At 45.2% G+C, this 25,252-nt stretch overlaps 1 protein-coding gene across 2 annotated transcripts in view; it reads right to left on the bottom strand.

Annotated features, from left to right (window-relative positions):
• The window catches only part of ELAVL1 (ELAV like RNA binding protein 1), a 38,703-nt gene that overhangs the window by 13,179 nt on the left and 272 nt on the right, over positions 1-25,252 (bottom strand). Inside the window, exon 2 of one of the 2 annotated variants that reach the window (XM_041465244.1) lies at positions 15,301-15,484. In XM_041465244.1, the coding sequence (XP_041321178.1) occupies positions 15,301-15,472 (172 nt within the window). In that variant the 5' untranslated portion in view covers positions 15,473-15,484. Of the gene's footprint in view, positions 1-10,603; positions 10,780-15,300; positions 15,485-25,252 lie in introns of those variants that run through there. The other variant, XM_041465245.1, reaches the window with a different exon arrangement.

The raw sequence follows: 25,252 nt of genomic DNA, 5'->3' as shown, positions 1-25,252 counted from the left end.
CCACACAGCAAATATTTCAGTAAGCCAAGGAGGTTTCCAAGGCTGGCACACATCATGAGTAACTCAGAGGTCTTCTACTTCCACTCTGGACATCCCTCTGCCTTCACAGACAGCAGGCACTGCACAGAGCCCCGTTTAACAGTCAGAAATTTAGGGCTAAAACACAAACTCTGACCAGTCTTGCAAACTTCATGGGTGGGGAACAAAGGCAAAGACTTAACTAAGTTCATCAGTACAAAGTCTTGCGGATAGAGAGCAGAAAGTGAGAAAATGTCAATGGATGAACTGTAAGGTTTGAAATGAAGACCCTCATGATTTCTTTGGCTATTCCCACCTCCACCCCTGGGGACAAGAAGGAAGAAGATGTTTCCAATCCTCCATTAATACAGCTAACAAGCAGCCAGTTTTCCAAACACAGCATCATAGTGAAGAGTGAAAAATTCTCTTTAAGGCAGACAATTCATGTACTGTTACCTTATTTAAGTTTACTCTGAAAGGAATAATTTTATATTAATAATAAAAATCATTAAAATATTTAAAGAAAAGGATATTTATTTGGATACTTATGTGCTCTGCTTCTATCTCCAATCTCCACAATTGCTACTATCAATTATAACATTACATATTAAGATCATTTTGGGTTGCAATTTCCCAACCATTACAGGTTCTTAGTAGTGTAGGTTTAAAAATAACTAAAATGCTTTCAAGACTGTCTTAGAGCAATAAAAAAGCTGCAATTCAGCCCCAGACACACCTCTTTCAGCCAACTTCTCCTTGTCTCTGCCAGATCTGTGGGATTTTCTAAAGAAATTTGTAAGCATGCATAGGAAAATGTGCTATTTTCCTCTAACAATATACTACTTTTAAGTTATTACGTTCTATTGTTAGGCTTAAGGACATTAGAAGACAAAGCTAATTGTTATGGTAAGGAATTCTGTGGTGAAATAGCCCTTTTTAATCACACTGCTTGGCTCTGTAATGGCCTTAGCTGACACGGAAGTTTCCTTATGCTTTCCTGACATTTCAGAAGACCAAATACAGACACAGGAGTCCAATGATGATATCGTGGCACAAATGTCAGAGGAAATGAAGAAAAGGGCTGCAAGAGAACTGCAGATTAACTTCAGATACAGAAAAAAAGATGCCCAGTCTGCTGAGACATCAAGATTGCAAGTGTAAAATCCACAAGGGAATGGAAGGATGCCCCAAATAACCCTCAGTGTTTTCATGCCAACAGACTGACTGCAGAGCTGCACCAGCTCCTGGCACAGCCTCTGCCTTTGGCTGCTTCCTTGTGAAACCTAATCCAGCAGCAACTCAGCTGAACCCTGACAATGTCAGGGCCTGCTGTCTAATGCACCCTTTGTATAAACACTCACAGGTAATTTCTGCCGTCTGCTAAAACTCTTAGGGAAGCCAGATCCCCTGCGTTCAAGCCTTGCACAGAAACAACATCCTGTTCCCTGAGAGACCTGGTTAAACCAGCTCCAAACCAGCCTCTCGTGACACCAGACACGGAGCACAACTAACAGCAAACTGCTCTGTGCCAGCAAGTAGGATTTAACTCCATCCTCTGGAGACCTACAGACAACACCTGCAAAATTCTGACCAATGTTTCTAACATGTACCCACAGCATGGTTTTTGTGATTCCTTTATAACATTCCTTTTGTTTTGTTAGTCAAAGATGGTCAGTCATTGAGATCAAATGTGGTTGGTTCCCACCCACTTACCTACTGAGATTATTTACCTGTGATTAAGTAAATAAGTAACTGAACAATTAGAAAAATGTTGAGCACCTGAACCCTACCTTATTTCTCTTATTTTTCCTACCTTATTTCAGATAAAGAAAACAAAAGTAAGCTTAAGAGGGAAAAAAATACCAGGTGGACAGTTGGCAATGACTTTTGCAAGGATGGGAAGCATCCAACATCTCTCACAGGTCCAGTCCTGCTCTGAAGGCTCAGTGCAACAGCTGCTTCATAGATATTTTCAGTCTGTCCCAAAAGTCACATAAACATGAATATTCCAGCAAACTACCGAACAGAACCAGGTTCTAACAAAAACTATGGAAATGGGCCCTTAAAGACCAAGGAAATGTACCTCAAAACAAGACTAATCCTTCCAAGTGTGACCCACAGTGAGCCCTGCAGGACTCTCACTTCCTCCATGGATGCTGCACTGGGGAGGACTGGGGAACTATTTTCCTGACAGGTGAAGAGCAGGATTCCACTTATAAATTTATTAGGTTGTCTTCAGTACACTGAGCATCCTTCCCTTGCAACAAATTTCCAGAGAACACAGCAGGCATAGGATTGGTTTGAAAGGAACTTAGACACAATTTCATTCCAACTCCCTGCCATGGGCAGGGACACCTCCCACTGTCCCAGGTCACTCCAAGCCCTGTCCAGCCTGGCCTTGGGCACTGCCAGGGATCCAGGAGCAGCCACAGCTGCTCTGGGCACCCTGTGCCAGGGCCTGCCCACCCTCACAGGGAACAATTCCTGCCCAAGATCCCATCCAGCCCTGCCCTCTGGCAGTGGCAGCCATTCCCTGGGTCCTGTCCCTGCAGGCCTTGTCCCCAGTCCCTCTCCAGCTCTCCTGGAGCCCCTTCAGGCCCTGCAAGGGGCTCTGAGCTCTCCCTGGAGCCTTCTCTTGTCCAGGTGAGCACCCCCAGCTCTGCCAGCCTGGCTCCAGAGCAGAGGGGCTGCAGCCCTGGCAGCATCTCCGTGGCCTCCTGTGGTCTCACTCCAACAGGTCCATGTCTATCTTGTGTTGGGGTCTCCAGGGCTGAAGATGGGATCTCACCAGAGTGGAGCAGAGGGACAGAATCCCCCTCTCCCCTGCTGCCCACACTCCTTTGTTTCCTTCCGAAGCATCACACAAGTTATGTGTTTATGCACTGTTAGAGACCAGTGACAAGGAATTTTAAGTTACTTATATACAGGATAAAACCAGACCTAAGCTGCAACACCCACGGACACCCAGGAGTAAAAGGCACCACATGACTTGGGCCCAGTCCCTGGAATCAGAAACTGTGCCCTAACACACACACACACACGTGCCCACATTAAAAGCAGCCTGCCAGGCACTATGAAAGCACATTCTACAGCCTCCAGCCAACGCTCTCCTTTTCCAAACTCAGGTGTACGTATTCTGTGTCCACTTGCTCCTGTACAAGTCCTATCCTGGACCTTACACACGTTTCTCCTTCCAAGTGTCTGTCCCCAAAGTACCATCACACAGCGATGTGAATTATACTGTGAACAGTATAATTTTTTACTGTTTTTGTCTGGCCTTCTTTACCGTTTCTGTCAGAGCAAAATTCTGCATCTTTTTCACTTCCAGTTTTATACAAACTCCTCAGTGACTATTCTTTATCCAACAGTTTGAATGTCCTGGGAAGTGAGGGGGCAGGGACGTAATGGGGTTTACCCAAACAAACACTGACTAAAAAAAGAAGGCTCTGAAAGTGGCAGGATCACAGAAGTTCATTCTCATATTCCCACTAGGCATCTGACAGTAAGTTTGTACTGAACCCCAACATTACAGTCCTATTAGCTTTTACCTGACAATAGGTATGAAACTATCAATTACCTGTATTTCTCAACAATAATCTAGAATGCAGACCATCCCTTTTAATCTGTACTTACCACCTTTAAACTACAGTAGTATAACATGACCTTATAGCCCTTAAGTGCTAGAAAAACCCAATCCACGCAAAACTGACAGTATATGTTAACTTCTCTTGCCCTAAAATACCCAATATTTTGGGTATTTTAACAATGAGCCTCAGCCATCTCCTCCCACTCAGCGCCCGGTGTTCATCTCTACCCAGGCCGGGCCAACACACAACAGTCCTGTCACTGCAGGAGACATTTCCACCTCACAGATGCCTGTGCAGGAATACTCTTTGCTTCATCATTTTACTCCAAAACAGGACAATCTACCTATGTGCTAAGGATGACAGGAAATATAGAAGGAATTAGCATTTACACAATATTATGACTGCTGTCAAGTGTTTACCCCAGGCAAGGAGAGAAGTTTTTTTGCTTTCTCCTGATGTTCCCAGCCTGCTATAGAAACTTGCAGCACAAAAGAAACTGGTGCTGTAACAGTTCTCAAAATATTTTAGTGGATAGGAATTAAAAAATATTTTTAAAAGTTTGCATATACATAAATATAAATTTACTCAAGAGACAAAGCCAAAAAAGAGCAACAAGTAGGTCCTTATCTGCATGAATAATTAACAAAGTAACTACAAAACCTAGTTTTAAGCAAAATACTACACTCCTTCAGCAGAAAGAATCAAGTTTTGTTTCCATGATAAAAGGCCCTTTCAGGAGAGAGGGCACTGCTTTTCTTTCCGTGCATCACTTGGGTTTCTGTCCATGTCCCTGCTTCCTTTCCCAGCTCCCGAGACACACGGCTTCAGTCACCAGCTCCTTCCTCATTCCCAGCAGTGCTGACAACTCCAGCTTCACTGAGGAGTCTGATACACACCAGAGCACTTCACTGAGAGCAGCTAACTCAGATCCTCCCATCCTGTCCTCCACAAGAAACCCCAAAATCAAATCTGGCTCCTGTTATGTCAGTGCACCTCAGCATGACGGCAACTTAGTTTAGAACTTGTTTTCTGAAGTGGGAATCAGTTTTTGGAGGATGTGAGCTGGGTTTGAGTTTTTTGTTTGGCTTTCCAAACCATGCCATGAATGATAACCAGAGAGCCTAAACAGGTGCGAATGCATCAAGAAGTACCACAAAAATAACAGGCATCAGTAGAATTCAAAGCAGTGGCTACAGTTTCTGAGGATTAGAACAGATTAAAGTGCTCAGATGTGCCTTGTGTGGGCTTCTTTAGCACAGTTACACTGTTGTACAACCAGGGCTCCTCAAACACATCATGCATCAAACTTCCCGACAAGTGCCAGGGTAGTGGAGAAGTGCAGCGAGGCAGGACTGGCAGAGCAGGTGACCAAGAGACTGCACCCTAACTGCTGAGTGAGCCACAGCACACAAACAGCATCCTCTGTTTCCTAACAGCCAGGAAAACACGCAGATGTGTGAGCAGAGCAGCCTGGCTGAGCAGGGAGCCATGGCAGAGCTCCAAGGGAAACAGAGAGCACAGGAGATAGAAGTAGTAACAGCTACAACAGGAGGAATTTGGAAACACTGTCCACTGTGTCTGAGGAATGCAGAGCTCAAATGCAGTTCAGACTTGAAAAGAATGGAAAGAAACAAAAGAATAATATCAAGGGTAACAAGAAAATATTCTATTCCTGTCCCAGCAGCACAAGGCTGGAAGTATGACAGCAGATTTAATATGTGATCTGAGCAGAGGGGCACAGGATGCTTTCTGTGCCTCACCTTACCAGCAGAGTCTAACAGGCTCTGCACTTTGGAAAGAGCTCCCAGAGAAAGGCCAGTGGATGAACACTGAGCCAGGGACTGACTGGCTGAGTGAACTGGTCCCAGTCAAACCCAGGGGGGGATGAAATGGGATCTATGTAAGGCTGATGAGGCACCAGGCTCATGTCCCTGCCAAAACTGCTTCATCTTTGAATGATCAGGAAATTGGAAGGAAGGTAGTTGCCACATCCATCTTCAAAAGGAGACAAAAACACACACCACACCCCTCCACACGCTCACTCTAGCTGTATGCCTGGACTGGAGTTTGCAGGGTCTCTCCTGGGACCTGCAGTTCACCTCGTGATCCACGTTGTGGAGGAGGTGAGAGGAACATGCTCTCACCAAGATTGGAGATCCCACCAAGTTGGGAGGAACCCATCACAGACTGAAGGGTCGGGCTGCCAAGAGGACAGGACAACAGCACCTCATGGAATGCAGCAAGGACAGATGCAGAGCCTGATCATGAGGAAAAAGACACCTTGGCAACAGCAGACTGGACACTTACTGGCTGGAGAGTGTTCTAGGGAAAACGAGCTGGGGATCAGGGTTCGGAGCGTGAGCCAGCAGTGCCCCTAGGGAGAGGGGTAACAGCATCCTGAACAGCCACGTGGCAGAACACTTGGCTCCAGAGACAAGGACCTGCTATTTGTTACATCCTTAGCAGGTTTTGTTTTCATACTGCAAGGTGTCCTTATATCAAAAAGAAAGCAGCTTCATGAAGGATTTCTGTCAAAACATATTTCTGTGATTGTACACAAACATCTGAAGTATTTAATGACCAATTTTCAAAACTAACAAATAAGGGCATGATTTTCCATTCCATGTCTATGTTGATCAAATTCCATCATCACAACATAGACAGTAATAACAGAGTAACTTCTAGCATATAATTCATAGTACGTTTTTTAAAATACAGGAAATTATGGAATCAGGGAAGGGTGTGGGTTAGGAGGGACCTTAGAGACAATTTCATTCCAACTCCTGCCACAGGCAGGGACACCTTCCCCTACTGCAAATTACTTCTGCTGCACAGGGGATCCTTTTGTCCAGTGGGCTGTTATCACACACACACACATATGTTCTGTTATAACTTCTAAATTCTTAGCTTACTCTATACAACCACACCCCTACATTAGAAACCTTTCACTATCATACCCAGTACAGTTTCTCACTTAAGTCATATTCTTACTTACAACTACAGAAACATAACTTCATGATTTTTCTGCTTAATGTCTATGTATTGTATTTTTACATCAATCCCAGCTTCTTCCAAGGCTGCAGATCAAATCCCTCAGTGTCTGTGAAAGCTTCTGTTTTTCCGATTCCCACAATTTAGTCCCTGAAACGCCAAGACAGCACCAGAAATCCCACAGAGTCCTGTCTGTGTCAGGCTGCGGGAAAAGCTCAGCCCAGGCAAATAGCCCAGGGCTGTGCCTAACCTAGAGAGCCCTGGGGAGCCCTGTGCTCCAGGTAGGGCTGGGTCAGTCACACCAACACCTCACGGGCAATTACTGCACCTGCCCCACCTGCACAGAGTACAGAGCTGAAAGTTTACGTTTCTATTTCAGCATTTCCACAATGTTTCACCCTTCACTGTTAGTCCGTGCAGCAGCTCAGGATCTTCCTTCTACAGGACGTGAACCCAGCTTTGTGGCAGTTCCTGTGACTAAGACCCAGACTGTGCACTAAGCCAATTCCCACTTCTGCTCAAGACTTAAAACCAGCACATCTTACTGAACAAACACTTGATGACAATAGAAAGGAACTAACAAGGAAATAAAGAAAATATCTAGTTATATTGATAATGACATTCCAATCCAGAATGTGTTCCCACTGCTTCCCCTGGCTTTAGGACACAATCTCTGTTTCTGTTCATGGCTCAACAATGAAGAGTCTCATTTATAGAAGTCTAAGGGCAAAAGCACATTTAGCTGGTTTGGAAAGCCTGACCTTCAAACAACTCAGAAAAACATTACAAATAACAAACAAAGCTGCCTCTCCTTCTTATGTAAAATCAGTGATATTTTCCTTGAAACAAAGATGAATACAAACAACTCAGATACCTCTCTGGGAAAAAGTCAAAAGCTACAAAGCTAACTTGACAAAAGTCTGTTGCCAACCCTGGTTCAGAGAACTCACAGACATCTCACCATCTTCACAATAATGCAAAAATTCAATCATAAGAGTAACAGCTTTAAATCCTAAAAACAAAAGGGTGGGGGCTTTTTAGTAATTAATTTTATTTCACAAAGTCTCTCTGCATAATTATCATTTCTATATGTTTTTTCTTTTCCTTTCTCTCAGTTACAGAACATTTCTCTATTGAGATTTAATTTCAGTTGCTCCAGGGTTCCTTTTCCAGATGAACTGCCAGCATCCAAGATTCTGTGAAGTGAAAAGGACTTTTAAAGTGAACATAGAAAACACCAGGACCAGAACTGTAAAGAAATACCACAGGCTGGTTTTTTTGAAGGGAGTCTGAGGGGAAAATGCCTGCCCACTTATTGCAAGATCTCATTTCTTTAAACAGGACCACATTTGTTCACCTGTTGTTGGAACAAAAATCTGACTGTTCAAGATGCTGAGGGCTCAAAAATTCACTTCTTCCTTCTCTTGAGGAAGAAACTTCAGCTTTCAAATAACAATACTCCTTTACTTGCAAACATTACAGTACAAAAGCCTCAGCAAGTGCTCAGTCACCCTAATCACAGGCTGAGCTGAACCCAACTTTTACACTGCAGAAACACAGCTGCTCCATTGGAAGAGAATGGAAGTATTGTAAGAGGTAGAAAAATAACTCCCACTAAAAACATGCTGAAAGATATTAGACCAAAGATGTTGCTACATAGCTCATTTGTATGGCTTCATACGGGAAAAAAAAAAAGGCAAAGGAAGCAAAGCCATGGAATGGTCTGTACAGTTCTCTTGGCCTTTTTGACTTGTAAGGTAAGGAGGGTTGCATTTAACCCTCTCAGTGTATCCAGACAGAGTGGAAGGACGCCCATGACCCCAAAGCAGCAGGGAGTCACAGCCTCTTGTGCCAGCCCTGCCTCAAACCTTTCAGAAACACTCTCAGGGTCCCTCTGAATGGGAGCATCACCACCTGGTGACCAGCCACCGTTCCCAGTCTGGCATCACTGCAAACACACCGAGTGTGCTGTTAGAACCACCAGCCAGCTCAGTGACCAACATTTCTAACAGATTTGGCCCTGATGTCAAACCTTTGGGTACTTCACTAGGGGCTTCCCTCCAGCTGCACCTTGTCCTGATGAACCCCAAACTCAAGGACTGGTTTTCAAGACACTCACAGGCCCTTCACCTGGTGACACAGGTCCTCCTCACTAAGAACACACCTGCCCAGCCTGGGCAAGAGCCCCCAGGCACTCCCTGCACAGCTCCACATCCTTTTCAGTAAAGGCAGCTTTTCTTTTGCCAAGGCCTCTGCTGTTCCAGGAATAGGTGCTGCCACAACTGCTGGAGACCACAGCACATCATCACCAGCCCTGACTGCACAAGGGCTACACACAGCAGAGTGCCCAGTCCCTGCCCTGCTCTGCCTGCTCACAGTGCTCCAGAAGCTCTGCTCTAGGCCAGACTGGTACATAGGCCTAGCCTCAGCAACAGCTAAATAAGTGTTTGACTGTCCCCAGCAGGGGTCAACCAGAACAAAAACTTCAACCTCCTTTTGGTCAAGTACACCTGACAAAGCTCAAGTCCAGGTGTCCTGCTGCTGTCCCATCCTGACAGCAGCCAGTACTCTGGGGCATAAGAGGGGTACCAGAAATCCACCGAAAACCTGAGATATGCCCCAAATATTGAGAAGCAAAGCCAAAGAACTGCTGATAGAGCTGTTGCTTCTACTGGCTGTGCTCTGATCCCTCTGAAAGAACCCAGGCAAGCTTTAGGGCTAGAAAGATGGGGAAGGGTCTGGAAGGAAAGAGTCTGAGGAGTAGCTGAGGGCACTTGGCTCGTTCAGCTGGAGCAGAGACTGAGGGGAGGCTCCTCGGGGGCTGCAGCTCCTCCCCAGGGGAGGCAGAGGGGCAGGGGCTGAGCTCTGCTCTGGGACAGGGACAGGAGGCCAGGAAGGGCTGGAGCTCAGGGAAAGGTTCTTGGCCCCGAGGGTGCTGGCACTGCCCAGGCTGCCCAGGGAATGGTCCCGGCCCCAAGGCTGCCAGAGCTGCAGGAGCGTTTGGACAGCGCTGCCAGGGGTGCTCAGGGTGGGCTTGTTGGGGTGGCTGTGCAGGGACAGGGGCTGGGCTGAGCATCCCTGAGGGTCCCTTCCAGCTCAGGATATTCCAGGATTCTCTGATTTAGGTTAATTGTATTTCTATACCTTTGAGAGAACTCAGTTACTACCTCTGGGGCAGTTTATGTGGCCAGCTTTATGACAAAGGGAATTAAGTGGAGTTGGCAAAGCTGGTGTTCACATTTTCAGTATTTGGGCAATTTGTCTGCAAACCATTTGCACTTCTCATTAAGTTAACCATTGCCACAAGGCATTCTTGAACACACCTTTACAGAAATCACACACCACCAAATGTGATTAAAGAGCTAGAAAAAAAATCCAGAGGTAATGATGCATTCCAATTCCACAGTTAACAGCAAAACTGCATAAACAATTTAATGGGTGTTTTGCATGCAAAAGGAAACTACTCCAGCCAAAGAGAATACTTAAGTATTTTCCACAAACAAGGACACTTCAGGATTCCATTTCTAGACTGAGTTCAGTGCTCTGGTGAAAAGAGCAGTTGCCCTGTCACATGAACTTGAGCCACTCACCACCCTGCAGCACCTGACAGCTGGGCAGTAAAATCCTCCTCCCCTTTCTGCTTGAAAAGCTCACATGGACAAGGACACTAATTTCTTTTTTAGCTGCATAATTTCTGAGAATTAGTCTTCCAGAGAAGACATAAAAAGAAAAAGGCAGGGAAAGGGTAAAGCTTTATGTCCATTCCTGAGGAATTGCAACTACCTGAAAGTGACTTCTTTTGGTCCTGTAAGCAACATGTCCCAGGCACACCTGCAGAGAGTGAGCCATCACAACAGCAGTGTTTGAGATGGACCCCAAATTCCTCCATAAAACCTTAACAAGTCACCCCAAAGTGTCCTTTCTGCTCCACACTTCCCAGAAGCAGTGGAGAGATCCCTTTGCCCCGACAGTTGCTGATCACCTTAGCGATCTCCATCAGAACTCACCGTGACACAGCAAATGCAGAGAGTGCAGAGGAAGCCCACGTCTCCCTCCCAGCCCCTGCACAGAGAGGGGCATGTCTGGGGAGCTGACAGGTACAGACAGAGCCTTTGGAACAGTGTGAAGGATCATATCCTACACTTCCTAGAGCAGACAGTCATGAGTACCAGAGGGAAAACACTCCCTGCTCAGACAGTACAGAAGGTGTGAGGGAAGGAACAGGAACCCTCAGGAAGTTGGATGCCTCCTTTCCAAAATCAATCACTGTCAGGAGGAGCTCTCACAGAATGAGGTGTGCACAGCAACCTGTCACCAGAGACTCCGAGAGGGGATATGGTGTCAGGAGCAATAAATAGACCCCAAAGAAGTCTGAGGCCATAAACACAGGGGGGAAAAGGTTCACAGAATCCTAGAATAGAACCCTAGAATATTCTCAGTTGGATTGTGGGGCCCTTCAACCCCTGTCCCTGCCCAGCCACCCCAACAAGCCCACCCTGAGCACCCCTGGCAGCGCTGTCCAAACGCTCCTGCAGCTCTGGCAGCCTTGGGGCCGGGACCATTCCCTGGGCAGCCTGGGCAGTGCCCAGCACCCTTGGGGGAAGAAACTCTTCCTAATATCCAGTTTAAACTTCCCCAACACAGCTTTGTGGTAGTTTTGATGACTTCTTCTCCCTTGCACTCTGAGGACAGTTACATACAGTATCACAGGTGGGAGCACCCCAAGCTCACACAATTATTCCAATAAGGAATATTCTTTTTAATATTACCATGTGCTGCTATAGCACATGAGTTTGGCAGCTTTTTGTTTTTAATAATTCCACCAAAAAGCAGTTTAACTCTACATTTGCAGAGCTTTAGGACAGTCAGGGTTAAAAGTACCAATATTTTAGCAGAGTAAGGGGAAGACAGAGAAACTAAAACACACGTGACCAACTAACTTTCAGCTTCAGCATTTGGTCCAGAAGGACTAACAGCCTGTGTACAGCTGCATGGACAGCAGGCTAAAGATGACCAGGCTCTCTTGGAAAATGTAGAGCTATTGAGCAGACGCACCTGTGCTGTGCAAAGTCAGACATCCTGACACAACAAGCCATCAGCATCTGTGCTGCAAGAAACTGAGCAACCTCAGAGGGGCCCAGAGGCCTGCATTCCTGCATTAACAGGTACTGAAGGAGAAATGTTTTCAAAAAACTCACCTGTTAGAGGAATCCAGCCCAGCACACTGGCTGGGAACAGAACCTGGATGTTGCAGCAAAGTCAGGCACTGACCATGCAAAATACAGCATGAGACAGATTTCTTCTGCTGGATCATCTCCAGCATGAGGCAGCTGCTCCAAAAAAGTGGACATTTAACATCATACACATCCCTGGAGAGGGAATCAATGCAGAGTACAGGTCTGGCCCTGCAGTGTCTGCAGGCAATGCTGCAGGACTACTGGACCAACCCCAGACTTCTCACTCTTAGCCCCATGAGCCAGAGCCCCAGGAAGAGAGGATTTAATTGACGGAATCAGGTCAGTGGCTACTCACAGACCTCAGCAATCATCATGATAGGGCAGAAGATGCACCAGTGAAAAGTTACACTGCAGGCTGGACACTGTGCCATACCATATTGTGAAGTGGAACTCAGCCTTCTAACATTTCCCTAGGGTTCAAAGCCCCAAGGCAAGGCTGGTGCTCAATTAAGGTCTGCCAGAAAGAACAGTGTCCAATGAATGCTATAATTCTCTTGTGAAAATCCTGGCTGTCCAAGACATACTCGCCATAAACACAAGTACAATGAGCAGCATAGCAACAATCCAGTATTTGCCTGCTGACTCCCAGTACTGATTCACCCATCACAGGCCAAGCAAAGCCATGTCTGGAAGTGCTGAGGAATGCACTACACCAACTGGAGAATGCAAAGCCCAGCACTCTATTCCTCCAGTATGATCAGGAGGAGCCCTGCATCCTTCTAATGCGCATCTACTATGCACAAGTTTCTCTGTACAGGTACTGAAAAAAAGGCACAAAAAAACAGAAAAAGAAGCTGTCACATCTCAAACAACAAACCGTGTGACCAGACACACAATCACACCTTCATCAATGGTTATAATCCATATGTACACAAACCCAAAAGCTCCTGGTAAGAAATGTGAACTGACACTACGGTTTGCTGCTACGTTCACCTTCCTGTAATGTTCATCAGTAGTGAGACAAAGGATAAGCAGTGTGGAGGCTTCAAGGAGCTTCTCTGCATTTTATAACCACACCTGGGAACACAGATTTTTCAATACTCTGCTGCATTTGAAGCAAAATGCAACAACATATGTAATAATCATAATAAAATAATTTGCTGAAACAAACCCAAACTTTCAAATCAGTTCTTGAATCTCAGTAATCAGTCTCCAGACAGCTTATGCCAGTTCAATAAGTCATGAAAAACTGCATTCCAAGCAGAAGTATTTTTTGCCCCACATTTCATTAACAGACAATAAATTGAGAAGAAATGTGTGTATCATTCAATGTTTTACAAAAAGCAAGTATTATCAACTAAACATTGATTTTTAACTCTGCAAACACAAACAGTAAAGGGAATTTCAAAGACAAAATATTCTGATTATTAAAAATTGATGGGGGCACCAAAAGCTATGACTTCATCCAAAAAGTCTAACTCAAACAAAAGCAAAAGGTTCCCTCCCTCCTGCCCAGGCCACTCAACCCGCTCTATCTCACATGCCAATATTATGACTTATCTGACCAGAAACCAAGGTCAGGGAGCTAAACAGGTTTTTCTGCAGCTCCAGTTTCCTGCTGTCTGCCACAGGGTCAGAAAAATGCAAGTGGAGGCACAAGAAAAGCAGAACTGTGCCACAGGATTTTTCTGTTCAGGAACTGCTGCACATCCACATGTTTAACAGAGAGTTTGAGAATAAAGAATGTAATGTGAACATCAAGGGGCAGAAACAAAAGCAAGAGGAAGAAAAAAATGCTCAGTAGGAGCCAGTTCTTTGGCACTGATATTCCAAAACTATCAGTAAGCAATGAGATGACTGGTAACTGCTCCTAATAGTGTTGCAAGCAAGTGAAAAATTAGATAGCAAAAAAATTCAGTGGCATAACCACAGCAGCCACACAGAATCCAGCACCTGCAACCACTTTAGAGAAAAGCCAGTGTTCTGTCCACAGGCACTCAAGGGCTCTCTGCAACAATAACAGCAATTTTACTTTTCATTCTTGAGGTTAAGAACAACCTTGAGCACACAAGTGTATGTTTTGGATTTAAACTACCCAGCATTGTCAAGCTCCAAGTTAAAGTTAACCAGACATTACCAGAGTGTTTGATTCTACAGGTACCTATGAAGCAGGGTCTCAAATTCAGAGACTGATTAAGTCTCTTGCTTCCCACTGAAAACATCCTTCTCTCCCATGCAGGTCATTCTGTGCTTATTTTACAGTCTAACGTGTGGATCAGCTATAACCTGCTATCATTAAGCAAGGGGTCTTATTCCTTGCAAAACCAGCCTTCAGAGTAAGCCTCAATTTCTGAGTGCTGCAAAGCACATGACAACATCTGCGACAAACACTCACTTGCCAAAACATTCAAAGAAATCACTATTTATGTAACTATTTTACCATGACTGAACATATGCATCCCTTAAGTAGACATATCGACAGACAGACATCACGAGATACTTCATCTGTAAGATGTCAGGAAAGCCAGAGACATGGAAATCAGAGAGGCTACTGGGAAGAGAAATTCTGAAGTTTTTAATTATTCAGTTCTCATGGGTATTTTCAAGCAAATAAAGATGACGCACAAAGAGCTCTCATGCATTCCAGCAGCTCCTATGCAGCTTTTACAGACTGGGGAGCAGTCTCCCTTAGGGATTAGATAACGATCAGTATCGCTGGATTCTGAAATACAACACTGAGCATGTGCAGCAGAGAATTCCACAAGCAGCGAGCTGCAGGCTGGGAACAAACCCCAGTGCACAGCTAGTTAACAGCACTTTTTTTTTTTTTTTTTCTCCTCCAGAAACAATCAAGTGCTCTCACTTGGTTCTGAACAAGAATAAGCAAAACTTGTAAATTAAGTATTTTAACAGTGCTAGAATTAAAACCTCTTCAGAGAGCAGCTAAAACCTCCTGCAAGTAAACAGATATGGAAGCAGTTGCTCTGTCAGCATTTGTTTTGCTTCAAGGAAACATTGAGTTTCACAAGTCAGAACAATTCATTTCTCTCATATTTTAAAGCTACTACTACCAATCCTATTTAAGGAACTTACAAGTTAAATTCCACAACAGTGATAAGACCTACAGCCACTTCAGAACTCCAGCACACCTTTATTTTACTGATCAAAATCAGAACAAAAGGTTTGTTTGTATATTCAGAGCGCTGGTGGAGTCAAAAACACTCAAACTGCAGGAAGAATAAATCAGCGAGAGACTAAATCTAAACCAGTTTTAGACCTGTCTATTAATGTTCAAATATGGGAACTGTACTTAGAATTCTTAGCCATACACACAATAGTCATTAACTTAACCTTGAACATTCCATCCTCCCAATACCCAATCCTGGCATTACTGCAGCTCCAGGCAAACTTGTCAATAGTTTGATTACACACAGAAATATTTAGTATTTCTAGATTAAGTTGTTCAATCAAGTATTTGCTCACGCAGTCTAACACAAAGTGACAATTTCTGAAACACTACATCATACCTGCAACTTTGTCCCGAATAAGTTTTGCAGATTCCACTTCGCCGATGCTGCTGAACAGACTCCGTAATTCATCCTGCGTCATGTTCTGAGGAAGGTAGTTCACAATTAAATTTGTCCTACCAATATCATCCCTGCAATCTTCAGCCATGTGATCTTCATAACCATTGGACATTTTACAATATATCTGCAAAGTGAAAAAATCCTCAGTGAGGTTAAATCTTCACATTTCCATAAACCAAAGTTCCTCCACCTGAAATAAGTTTGAATGTGTATTTTAAAAACTAAGAACAAGCCACTGCTTCAGCAATGCATTTTTTCAACTCAGAAAACAAAACACTATTTGTTGAAAATTCCAGAACAATTCATTCTTTCAAAAGCACAAACACGACATTTTACAGAACTATGTACCATTAACAAGCTCTTCAGGATTTTTAATTTTTTGCATGAATAAAAAGCATCAAAGATAGATTTTGAAGACATTCCTGTAAACACCAAAGTATTCCCAACAGCCAAGGTAAAAATCGGGTCCCCCATGTCCAGGCACTTGACCAGCCACAACCAAAATGCCACCTCAACCTGAATTTCAACCTTATGCCCAGAATTTTTTCAGACAGGAAGACAAGAAGCAGCAAGATCTGATCCAGTTCAGTGTTTCAACTGGAGACTATTAATTTTCTGAATGTTTTCCCCTGTAAACGTTGTCCATCCTGCACCTCAAGGCCTGTTACTGTCTAATGCTGCCTTCAGTGCTGCTTTACTGTGTGTATGAAACTGGTGAGTCTGTGCTGCACGCTGACTTGGGGGTATATTGAGAATTTGACTAAGTTTCTATTTTTGCAGCTTTTTAAAAAAAGCCTTGAAAAAACATACAGAATTCCTATCACAGGAAGATACTCTCTGCCTCAGTCCACCATCAGGGACTGAATCCTGATGTTTTAGCTGACCTACAACTAAAACTCACACCAGATTCAAGCTGCTCATGGCTTGCCAGAATTCTAGTTTTTAAAGCACTTCAACTACTTTGAAAGAGTCAAAATCAAGATATCTAAATCCTGTTTCTGCAACAGGACCTACAGATCTGGATCTGCTAAAGGATAAGCCTTTCCAGGGTCCATACCATGACTGACAGCATGAAGTTGAATAATGGAAGAAGTCAGAAACATCAACCAGAAATCCTCAGTCTAGAAAGGGAATGCTCCCTGCATGAAGGGATATCCAGGCCCCTCACCAGCAGCTGCTGTTAATTCATGTCTGACAGTGAAGGTCAAATTTTTAAACAAATACCTGAGCACATGATTATAGAATAAACCATGAGAAGACGTATGCTAATTTGAGATTTAACACAGTATGGATTTGAACTGAATCTTTATCTTTTCAATATTTGTTGAAGCATTAAGAGTTGGCAGCTCTTGCTCCCCTTCACCCACAGATCAGGTTCTACCCTCATTTTTGTGTTTCAAGTGTCAACATGAGCCTATTCCAGCACCCTCTGCCCATGGGATAACCAATCTGTACTGTGAAAGCAATGGAAAACCACACAGGAGGGAAGCCCTTTTTGTTGTGTCAGCAGTTTTAATCTGCTTTCCTTGCAGCAAGATAAGCACCAGTTAATGCCACAGGATAGGAAAGCAGGGGGAGGCACTGCAAAGCTGGAAGCAGGGGAAGAGACTCTCCCCCCAGCAGATAATTTCTAAGCCGCCAGATCATCTCAGTTGTACTGCAAATTCTGTCATTAAATACACGTTCCTTCCTGGCTCTGTCAGAACTTGCTGAGCACAATCTCAGAGAAGTTTCCTGTTCTGGTAAACAACACTCAAACAGCTGAACCATCTGTGGTCACCATGTCTAAGTTATAAAACAACATAACACACATTTTCAGAATTATCTGAATAGAAGGCAACTTTGCTTGCCTTTGTGCTCCACAAAATTCAAGCCCTAAAAACAGAACACACCAATATGTTGATGAGTGCAAGTTCTATGGCACAACTAGAACATTTAGTAAGCAAAGGAAGAAATGTTGAGATTTTTCCACCTATAAGAGGAAAAGGCTAAAATTTCCTTCATTTTAACCAACTTTGCCCTTTATTGCCATTTATTTGTTATATAAATCCTTCCCACTGCTGAGATTAAGAAATTGCTATAAATTCTAATGATTTCAAGAACAGATACTTAAAAGATTGGGGTTTTGGGATTTTTTTTAATTCTCCAGGGTATATCTCTGCCTGAAAAGAAGGCACCACAGTCACACATGAAGCAGAGAAACCTTCCCAGCACACCATGATGGCAAGTTACCACACTTGTATCTGGCATAAAGAATAATTGCCAAGAGTTTGGCAAGTGGCTAGTGACATTCCATTATTGTCCCACATCCTCTAACCTGTGTCTGCAACACTCACAGTCTGCACCTCCCAGGATACTCAAGCAATGCCCGGGGCAGTGCTGATTCAGAGCCACTAGAAGGTGGGAAGGAAGTTTCCACCTGCTTTTCTTCAGGCTTTTAGAAAGCAACATAGGAAGCCCTTGCATCCAGGCCTGGCAAAGGTTTCCATGGGATACCAGGAACCAAGCATGCAATAGCAATAAAGGCACAGTGAAGAGCTAGAGGAGCAGAGTGCTGAGAGAGAAGATGATTCTTTCTTCCTAATTTCTTCCTGAGCACTTACACAATCTGCTGCAGGACTAACACTGTCCAGCCAGCCTGGAATTTAGTGGGCACCACTTTCTCTGCTGGTGAGGTGTTAAGGAAACTCCCCCATTCCACCAGTCTGATGCCACTCTGGGGGTCTCACTGGGGTCCCACAGACTGGCAGTGCTGGGATCACAGCCCCTTTGCAGCAGTGGCTCCAGTGACCCCACAGGCCCCGTGTGAGTCCCCGCACACCCCACAGTCCCCCAGTCAGACTGGCTCCTCTCACCAGCTCAGCCTCAGGTTTCCCACAGCACAGTCCCAGACTCCAGTTCCTCTGTGGTGCAGTGACACAGAACAGCTCGAGTGGTGCCCCTGGGGAGGGACCCCAGACAAAGCCCCCTGGGCTGTGCCCATCCTGATGCTGATGATTAGTCCAGGGACTTGTCAATGTGTCAGGGGAGGTTTAGGTTGGATATTAGGAAAAGGCTCTGGAAGAGGCTCCCCATGGAAGTGGTCATGGCCCCAAGTCTGTCAGAGTTGAAGAACCCCCCTGCCAGAACAACTTGCAGCTCACACTGCTGCTGCCAACCTGCACCAGGTGTATTCCTCAACAGGTGAACAGTTCCTATGCCAGCAAAGTTAAAAAGAGCCCTTGAAGAATTGTAACCTCTGCATACTAAAAAGATTTCCAAAAAGAAAGGGAGCTATAAGATAGGATGAATGAAAAAGCAATGCTACACTGAAAAGCAAGTTTTTATTCTGCTCTCACTGAAATACACTGAGGGAATGTCCTGATTTTCTCTACCAAAGAGATAAGAATCCATTTCTATCAGTAAATATTCCAGATTTGAGAACCAGCCCTATACACTCATTTCCAAGTTAGAACTTTGTTAACCGATGTTTGTCAATCCACAATGACATATATCAAAAGACTGAATGCATTTATACTCCCAGTGGACAGGTCAATGATGGAAAGAAGGCCCAACAGCTCCATTTGGGAAGGCTGACTGAAAAGAGACTGGTGGTTTGCAACCTTTCCAAAACAGGCCTTCATTTTTATGTCCAAAAAAACTAAAGCTTTAAGACTAGGCTCCACAACACTGAACTTCCTAAAATGACAATTTTTTAAAAATAACCAAATGCTGCAGAAGTTTGTTTGAAAAGGCAGCAGCCACCTTCTTCCTTGGGTAAGATGCCCCAAAATTTAAAATGCCAAGAGTGCACAGAGTAACAGAGGAAACCATATGTGCTGTGCCCGAATCTTCCACTTGTTCTGGAGGTGCTCGAATCCACACAGGCCAACACTTCACCACCTGTGCCAACAACTGCTCAGGCACCCTCAGCCAGGCCAACATTCCCAGGACTGGACTGAAAAGCTCTCATGAGCATTATTTGCAGAAATGTTGCACTGACCATGACAACCACCTTCTTACAAAAGCACAGCAGATCCCACAGGTTTAAGGGTTCTGGCAACAGACCAACAGAAGTTTTTTCCCAGTGACACTCTGTATCTCTGTCCAGAATTCTAGGAATCACTGCTATGAATTATTTCACAGCAAGATGTTTGCTAAGAAGGAAGACCTGCATGGATCTGTGGAGATCAGGTGAAATGAGAACACTGGCAAGAACTGCCCGTCTTCAACATCAGGCAAGAGCCTTTGTCTACCTTCACCTTATTCACAGGGTTAAAATGGCACCAGACCACTACTGAGATCACAAATTCATATGTAGACACCTAAACAGATGCTCACAGAATGCCAGGAGAGTTGGGTAGGAAGGAACCTTAGAGACCATTTCATTCCACTCCTGCCATGGCAGGAACACCTCCCACTGTCCCAGGGTACTCCAAGCCATGCACAACCTGGCCTTGGGCACTGCCAGGGATCCAGAGGCAGCCACAGCTGCTCTGGGCACCCTGTGCCAGGGCCTGCCCACCCTGCCAGGGAACAATTCCTGCCCAAGATCCCATCCAGCCCTGCCCTCTGGCAGTGGCAGCCATTCCCTGGGTCCTGTCCCTGCAGGCCTTGGCCCCAGTCCCTCTGCAGCTCTCCTGGAGCCCCTTCAGGCCCTGCAAGGGGCTCTGAGCTCTCCCTGGAGCCTTCTCTTGTCCAGGTGAGCACCCCCAGCTCTGCCAGCCTGGCTCCAGAGCAGAGGGGCTCCAGCCCTTGCAGCATCTGCATGGCCTCCTCACTCCAAGAGGTCCATGTCTTTCTTGTGCTGGGATCCCCAGAGATGGAGGCAGCTCTTCAGGTGGGATGGATGATGGATCAGCTAGTGCAGAACTTAAGATGGGAAATTCTTCCTGGATCAATGAACTCTGTGGCACAGAGCTCATTGTACCTTGCCTGGAGCACTGGGAATGGGCTACAGTGAGCACAGCATGGTCCTTAAACCACAGCAGACCTGAAGCTGCTGACCCAGCTGCTCACCCAAAACCTCCATCTTTCTTTGCAATGAAGTGCAAGTCAGCATCACCCAGGACACTCTATACAGGAAGGGCTCCAGTGGACCATGCCTGACAGAGTCCCTAAACTGGTGAAATCTTGTTGGTGTCTTCAGTGGTAAATGAACAGGAGCCCTGAAACCAGTGGTGCTGCAGAGTTCTGCCCATGAGCTGTTTCATCAACTTGCACTTCAGTGTCATAGGCTTATTCTTGAGCTCTGTGTACTTAAGAATCTAAATGGGGTGCTTCAAGCAGAAGCTCAAGGCTACTAGAGCCCTCCTGTTTCTCCAGCACACGAATATTTGTTGACATGCCTCCCCCCCCAGAGTCAAGGCTGACTACAAGACAATCCTGTCTTAAGCTGCTGAGCTGTTTCTTGGAGAGCACACCTGAAACAGAACAAAAAGAACACTACTACATTCAGGCAAGTGCCAAACCAATCCAGAAGCAGGTGCAAAGGTGCTGAGATGTCCAGGCTGGAACACATGTCAAAAACAATGTCACACATGTAGAAGGGCCATGAATTTAAACTGCTTCAGGAAAATGGTTTTCAAGAACTATCCAACACAATATTGTCGTGCAAAAAACTTGCTTTCAGGCAGCTGTCATACCAGGATTGAGAAGCAAGAGTTTAATCACAACAGAGTAGGACAGACACTGGGGGAAGAAAAAGCAACACACTGTCTTCTCTGAAATCACTGTAAGGAACAGAATAGGTTTCACCTGAATAGCCACACCAGCAGAAAACCCTCCCTAGGCAAGAAAAAAAAAAGTTTCCTAGCGCTCCAGTCAGAACACATCTCTCTCCATTACTTAATCCAGACCTCTCTACATCACAGAGCCCTTCCCCATAATCTACAAGAAACCACCTTTTTTTCTTTATACAAACTCTTTTCATGACCCCAACAGCCCTGCATATTGCACCCCACAAGCACAGACCTCCCCATGAACACACAGACCACAGGACAAGGACAGTGCAGTGCAAGCTCTGTTAGTATTTGATTCACCATACATTCATGCACTATTCCCTCAAATCTTGACCAAACATCAAAAGCCATTTGGCGGGGAGGAAGAAATCACAAAATCCAGATTGTCTATTAAATGAAAGAACAGCATTTACACAGTGTATGAGGGAAAAAAGCAAACCCTTTCTACTTGCCTACCCTCTGGGTTTTCCAGAGTAAGAGATCTCCTCTCTTTGATTCTTTTCCCCTATGCACACCTGAAAGGAGGACACTACCCTTGTTCTCCTCAGCTTGACTGCACCTAAGATTCCAACACTTTTGCCAGTAAAAATAGATCAGCACCAGAAGCAGCCATTACTAAAATCTGCTGCTGCATTTCCACAAATTCTATTTCCATATGCTGAGTCACTCATTTCAGTACAACATATTTTAAGCTTTTTTTAAAATGTTGTTTCAAAAACACTGGGCATAAACTTAGTTTTGAGCACATTTTTGGTCTCACAAATGTCAACTGTCATAATTTTAGTATTTCAGCAAAGCAGTTTCAGATGTTCCTTAGCAATCAGATTTGACTGGAAGGGTTTTAAATGCCTCCCTTAGTTGTTTTTATTCATGTTCATATAATAATATCATCAAGGTGTTTTTGTCAATGCTTATACTGCCATTCAGAGACAAAAGCATTTGAGGCCAAAAAATAAGCTGCATTCTTCAGAGCAATGACCTTACTTTACCAGTCTGATGAACTGCACTCAGTTCCTAGGAATAAAATTAATCATCCTTGGGATGCTGTCAGAAATCAGATACAGGCTGGCCATAATTACCACCCGCTGCTGGTCCAACACCCGGCAGGGACTGGGGCCCCTCTCAGCTTGAGCCATAGGAACAAGAGCAATCAGAAGCCTGTGGCTGAGACACTGAACATCTGCTGCCAGATCCACATTTCCCCATCTTCCCAGGTTAACAGCCAGCCCTGACAGACAGAGGATACCAGGCTCTGCTCAGACTTTCACATCACAGTACACTTCTCAGCACAGGAAAGACTGGAAGGCGTCCCTGCCATGGCAGGGGTGGAATGAAATTGTCTCTAAGGTCCCTCCCAACTCCAGCCATTCTGGCATTTTGTGATTCCACAGTTGTTTGCCCCTGGGTCAAAGATGCTGTCAGTTTACACCACCAAGTTCCCACAGAGGGAAGAGACAGTGAAGAACTTTGCACAGCCTGGACTATCTCACCTTCTGCACTGGTATTCAATAAAAAGCAGATTTATGGTAAACAGATTTCTTAAAAAAGGAAATAATTTATTATCTTCCTTTTTCGAGACAGTGTCAGATTGTCCATAAATTGCCCTTGGCAATTTTTTCACCTACACAAAAGACATCTGGAGACAACTGTGCTGTGTGGGAATGATTCCTTTCTGATGGAAAGGGCAGGAGACAAGAAGAAGTGGACATAAGAACAGTAGATTCTAGACACTTTCTGACAACAGCTGCCCCACACATTGATCCAGCCTTGGAGAACAGTGACCCATCTTCAGATACTTTCACCTTGATGGGGCAGGAAGGCAAGTGAATAGCAGGAGGAAAAGACAGCATCAAACTTGTTCACCAGAACAAAACAACTAGCTGGAAATCCATCTCTGAGGGCCTGGTGAGACACTGTGGTTTGCTACTGTGTTCCTACATGGAAGCCATGGAAGCAGTAAGAGATAAGAAAATTATACCTTTGTAGTACTATATCACTGCTACTAATTTTAAAAACAAACAAAAAACCCCAAAAACCTCAAAGGCAGCTAATGCACACACATGAAAAACATCTCTGCCTTCTCAGTACAGCTTATTTCCACCCTATCTCCTCAGGAAAAAAAAAAAAAAATAGAGTCTATTTTTGCATACATCACCTACATATAACGAGGTTGTATACTCAAATGGATCATTTAGGCCAGCAGTTTGAAGCTTGCAGGTGCCTGAATACAGAACTGCACATCAGACAGAAGTGCCCTGATCATTTTTAGCACAAGTCAAAATTTTTCACCTCTCCTTTGCTGAACTCTGTCATTCTCCCTAAATGCCTTCCAGGCTGTTTCTAAAGTACCTGGAAGTGCAGAAAGAACAGCTTCTCTGAACTTCTTCTTGAAGTCTAAAAACATAGCAAGTTTGAGCTTTCTAAACTCGGTGACTAGAAGTCTACCAACTTCACAGGCAGCTTATCCACATGTGGTCAGAGTGACAGCCAGTAACTTTGGGAATCAATTCAGAGAGCTCACAACAAATAAGCAAGAAACAAGACAGAGACCAAAGCTTCAAGAGAGAAAGCAGGCTGGTACAACAGCTGAAAGAGATGGATTCTGAAAGTAAAATGGCATGTCTCAGGTCAAGACAAGGAGGGCCTTTTCCAGAAAAAAAAAAAAAAAAAGTTATAGAACACGCAAGAAACAGAAAGAAAATAGTGCTTGAATTCAGAGCATACAGCACATTTCACATTAAGTTTATGTCAGCACCAAACACTGTTCAACAAACACAGTTAAGTAAACTGCTACACACAACGTTCACATTTCCATTCAGACTGTGCTTTCTGCTGCTGCTGTTTTCACAAACTTGGTACTGCACAAGACAACTCCCTAAGGAGTTCATCTGGTCCTGCAGAACCACCCACAGCAGGGCTGTAAACTCACTGCACAACACATTTAACAATCACACCAGCTTAAGATGCTCCTGTTCATATTCCAGTCAGGCCTGGAAAGAGCCAACTGCAATCACAGCTGTAACTCCTGACCACTGAACACCTTGAATCACGGAAACCACAGGAGCACTGGGATCATTATATACAGTTACTCTGCTCCAGAACAAAACACAGGACACTCACAGTAACATCTCATGCAGCACAGACTTAAGAGGCTCAGGACCCTTGATTTTATTATTCATCACGCACATAGACATAACCCAGGACTCAACAGGAATTTGAGAAATCCCATAATCTCTACAGGTTTGATAAAGACTGGAGCATGTGCATCGTCCTAGCTGTAATGTAACAAGTCACAGAACGGTTCACACAGCTCCAGAAAAAAAAGTGGTTACAGTGAGTACGGGGAAACAACAACTCGTAAAGAGGTGAGAGCCGAGCAACATGAGCAGTCAGGGAGGAAAATGAACAAAACTACGAAGACCTCAAAAAGTGATCAAATATAATAACAACAGGCGTTAACAAAAGGAATTAATCCCTACCCTTCCCAGCTCTTTCCTTTTGTTTTCCACAGACGCCTCATTAAGTGATCACAGAATCCCAGTGCAAGTCCTCATGAAACAAACCGTGCTTCCTTTCCCAGCAAGTCTCGGATACAACTCTGCCCAACAAACGCTCCTGCACTCCCAGCGGCGCAGAGCCCGGCAGGAGCACTCGCCTCCCCACGGCTGGGCCACGCCGGCCCTCAAGCGTACTGCCGTGAAAGTGCCCCAGGACAGTCCTGCCTCTTCCAACCGCTACAACTGAGCGAACGCTCTGCCCTGAACTGCCCCCACGAGCACGCACAGCAGCGGCTGCCGCTTTAGCCCCGCTTCCTGCGGCCCCAAGCACTCGCCACACCGGCACCGGACCCGCTGCCAGCACGGATGCCAGCCGGCACCGACCGCGCTGGCATGGACCCTCGGGTACCGCCAGTCAACAAGGACGTGCCAGTCCTAACCAACGTGGGAGATTTAAAAGCTGTGTCCGCACAGACACGGGAAAAATAAACATGAAAGATGAGGCCATTAACCGGACGGAGAAAGGCCCTGAGACGCGGCGCGAACCCGCCGCGCATCGCGGCACCGCGCCCCGCGCCCTCCCCGCCGCAAGCGCGGCGGCCTCGGGACCCGCTCTCCGCTCGTGCCCCATCCGGCCCCCGCGGGCCCCGCAGGCCGCGACCCCGCCGCCCGCCC

The sequence above is a fragment of the Pyrgilauda ruficollis genome, unplaced genomic scaffold, assembly GCF_017590135.1.
Source record: "Pyrgilauda ruficollis isolate IOZ18807 unplaced genomic scaffold, ASM1759013v1 scaffold188, whole genome shotgun sequence".
Taxonomy (NCBI): domain Eukaryota; kingdom Metazoa; phylum Chordata; class Aves; order Passeriformes; family Passeridae; genus Pyrgilauda; species Pyrgilauda ruficollis.
The sequence above is the reverse complement of the archived record's forward strand: the minus strand, read 5'-3'. Positions and strand labels throughout refer to the sequence as shown.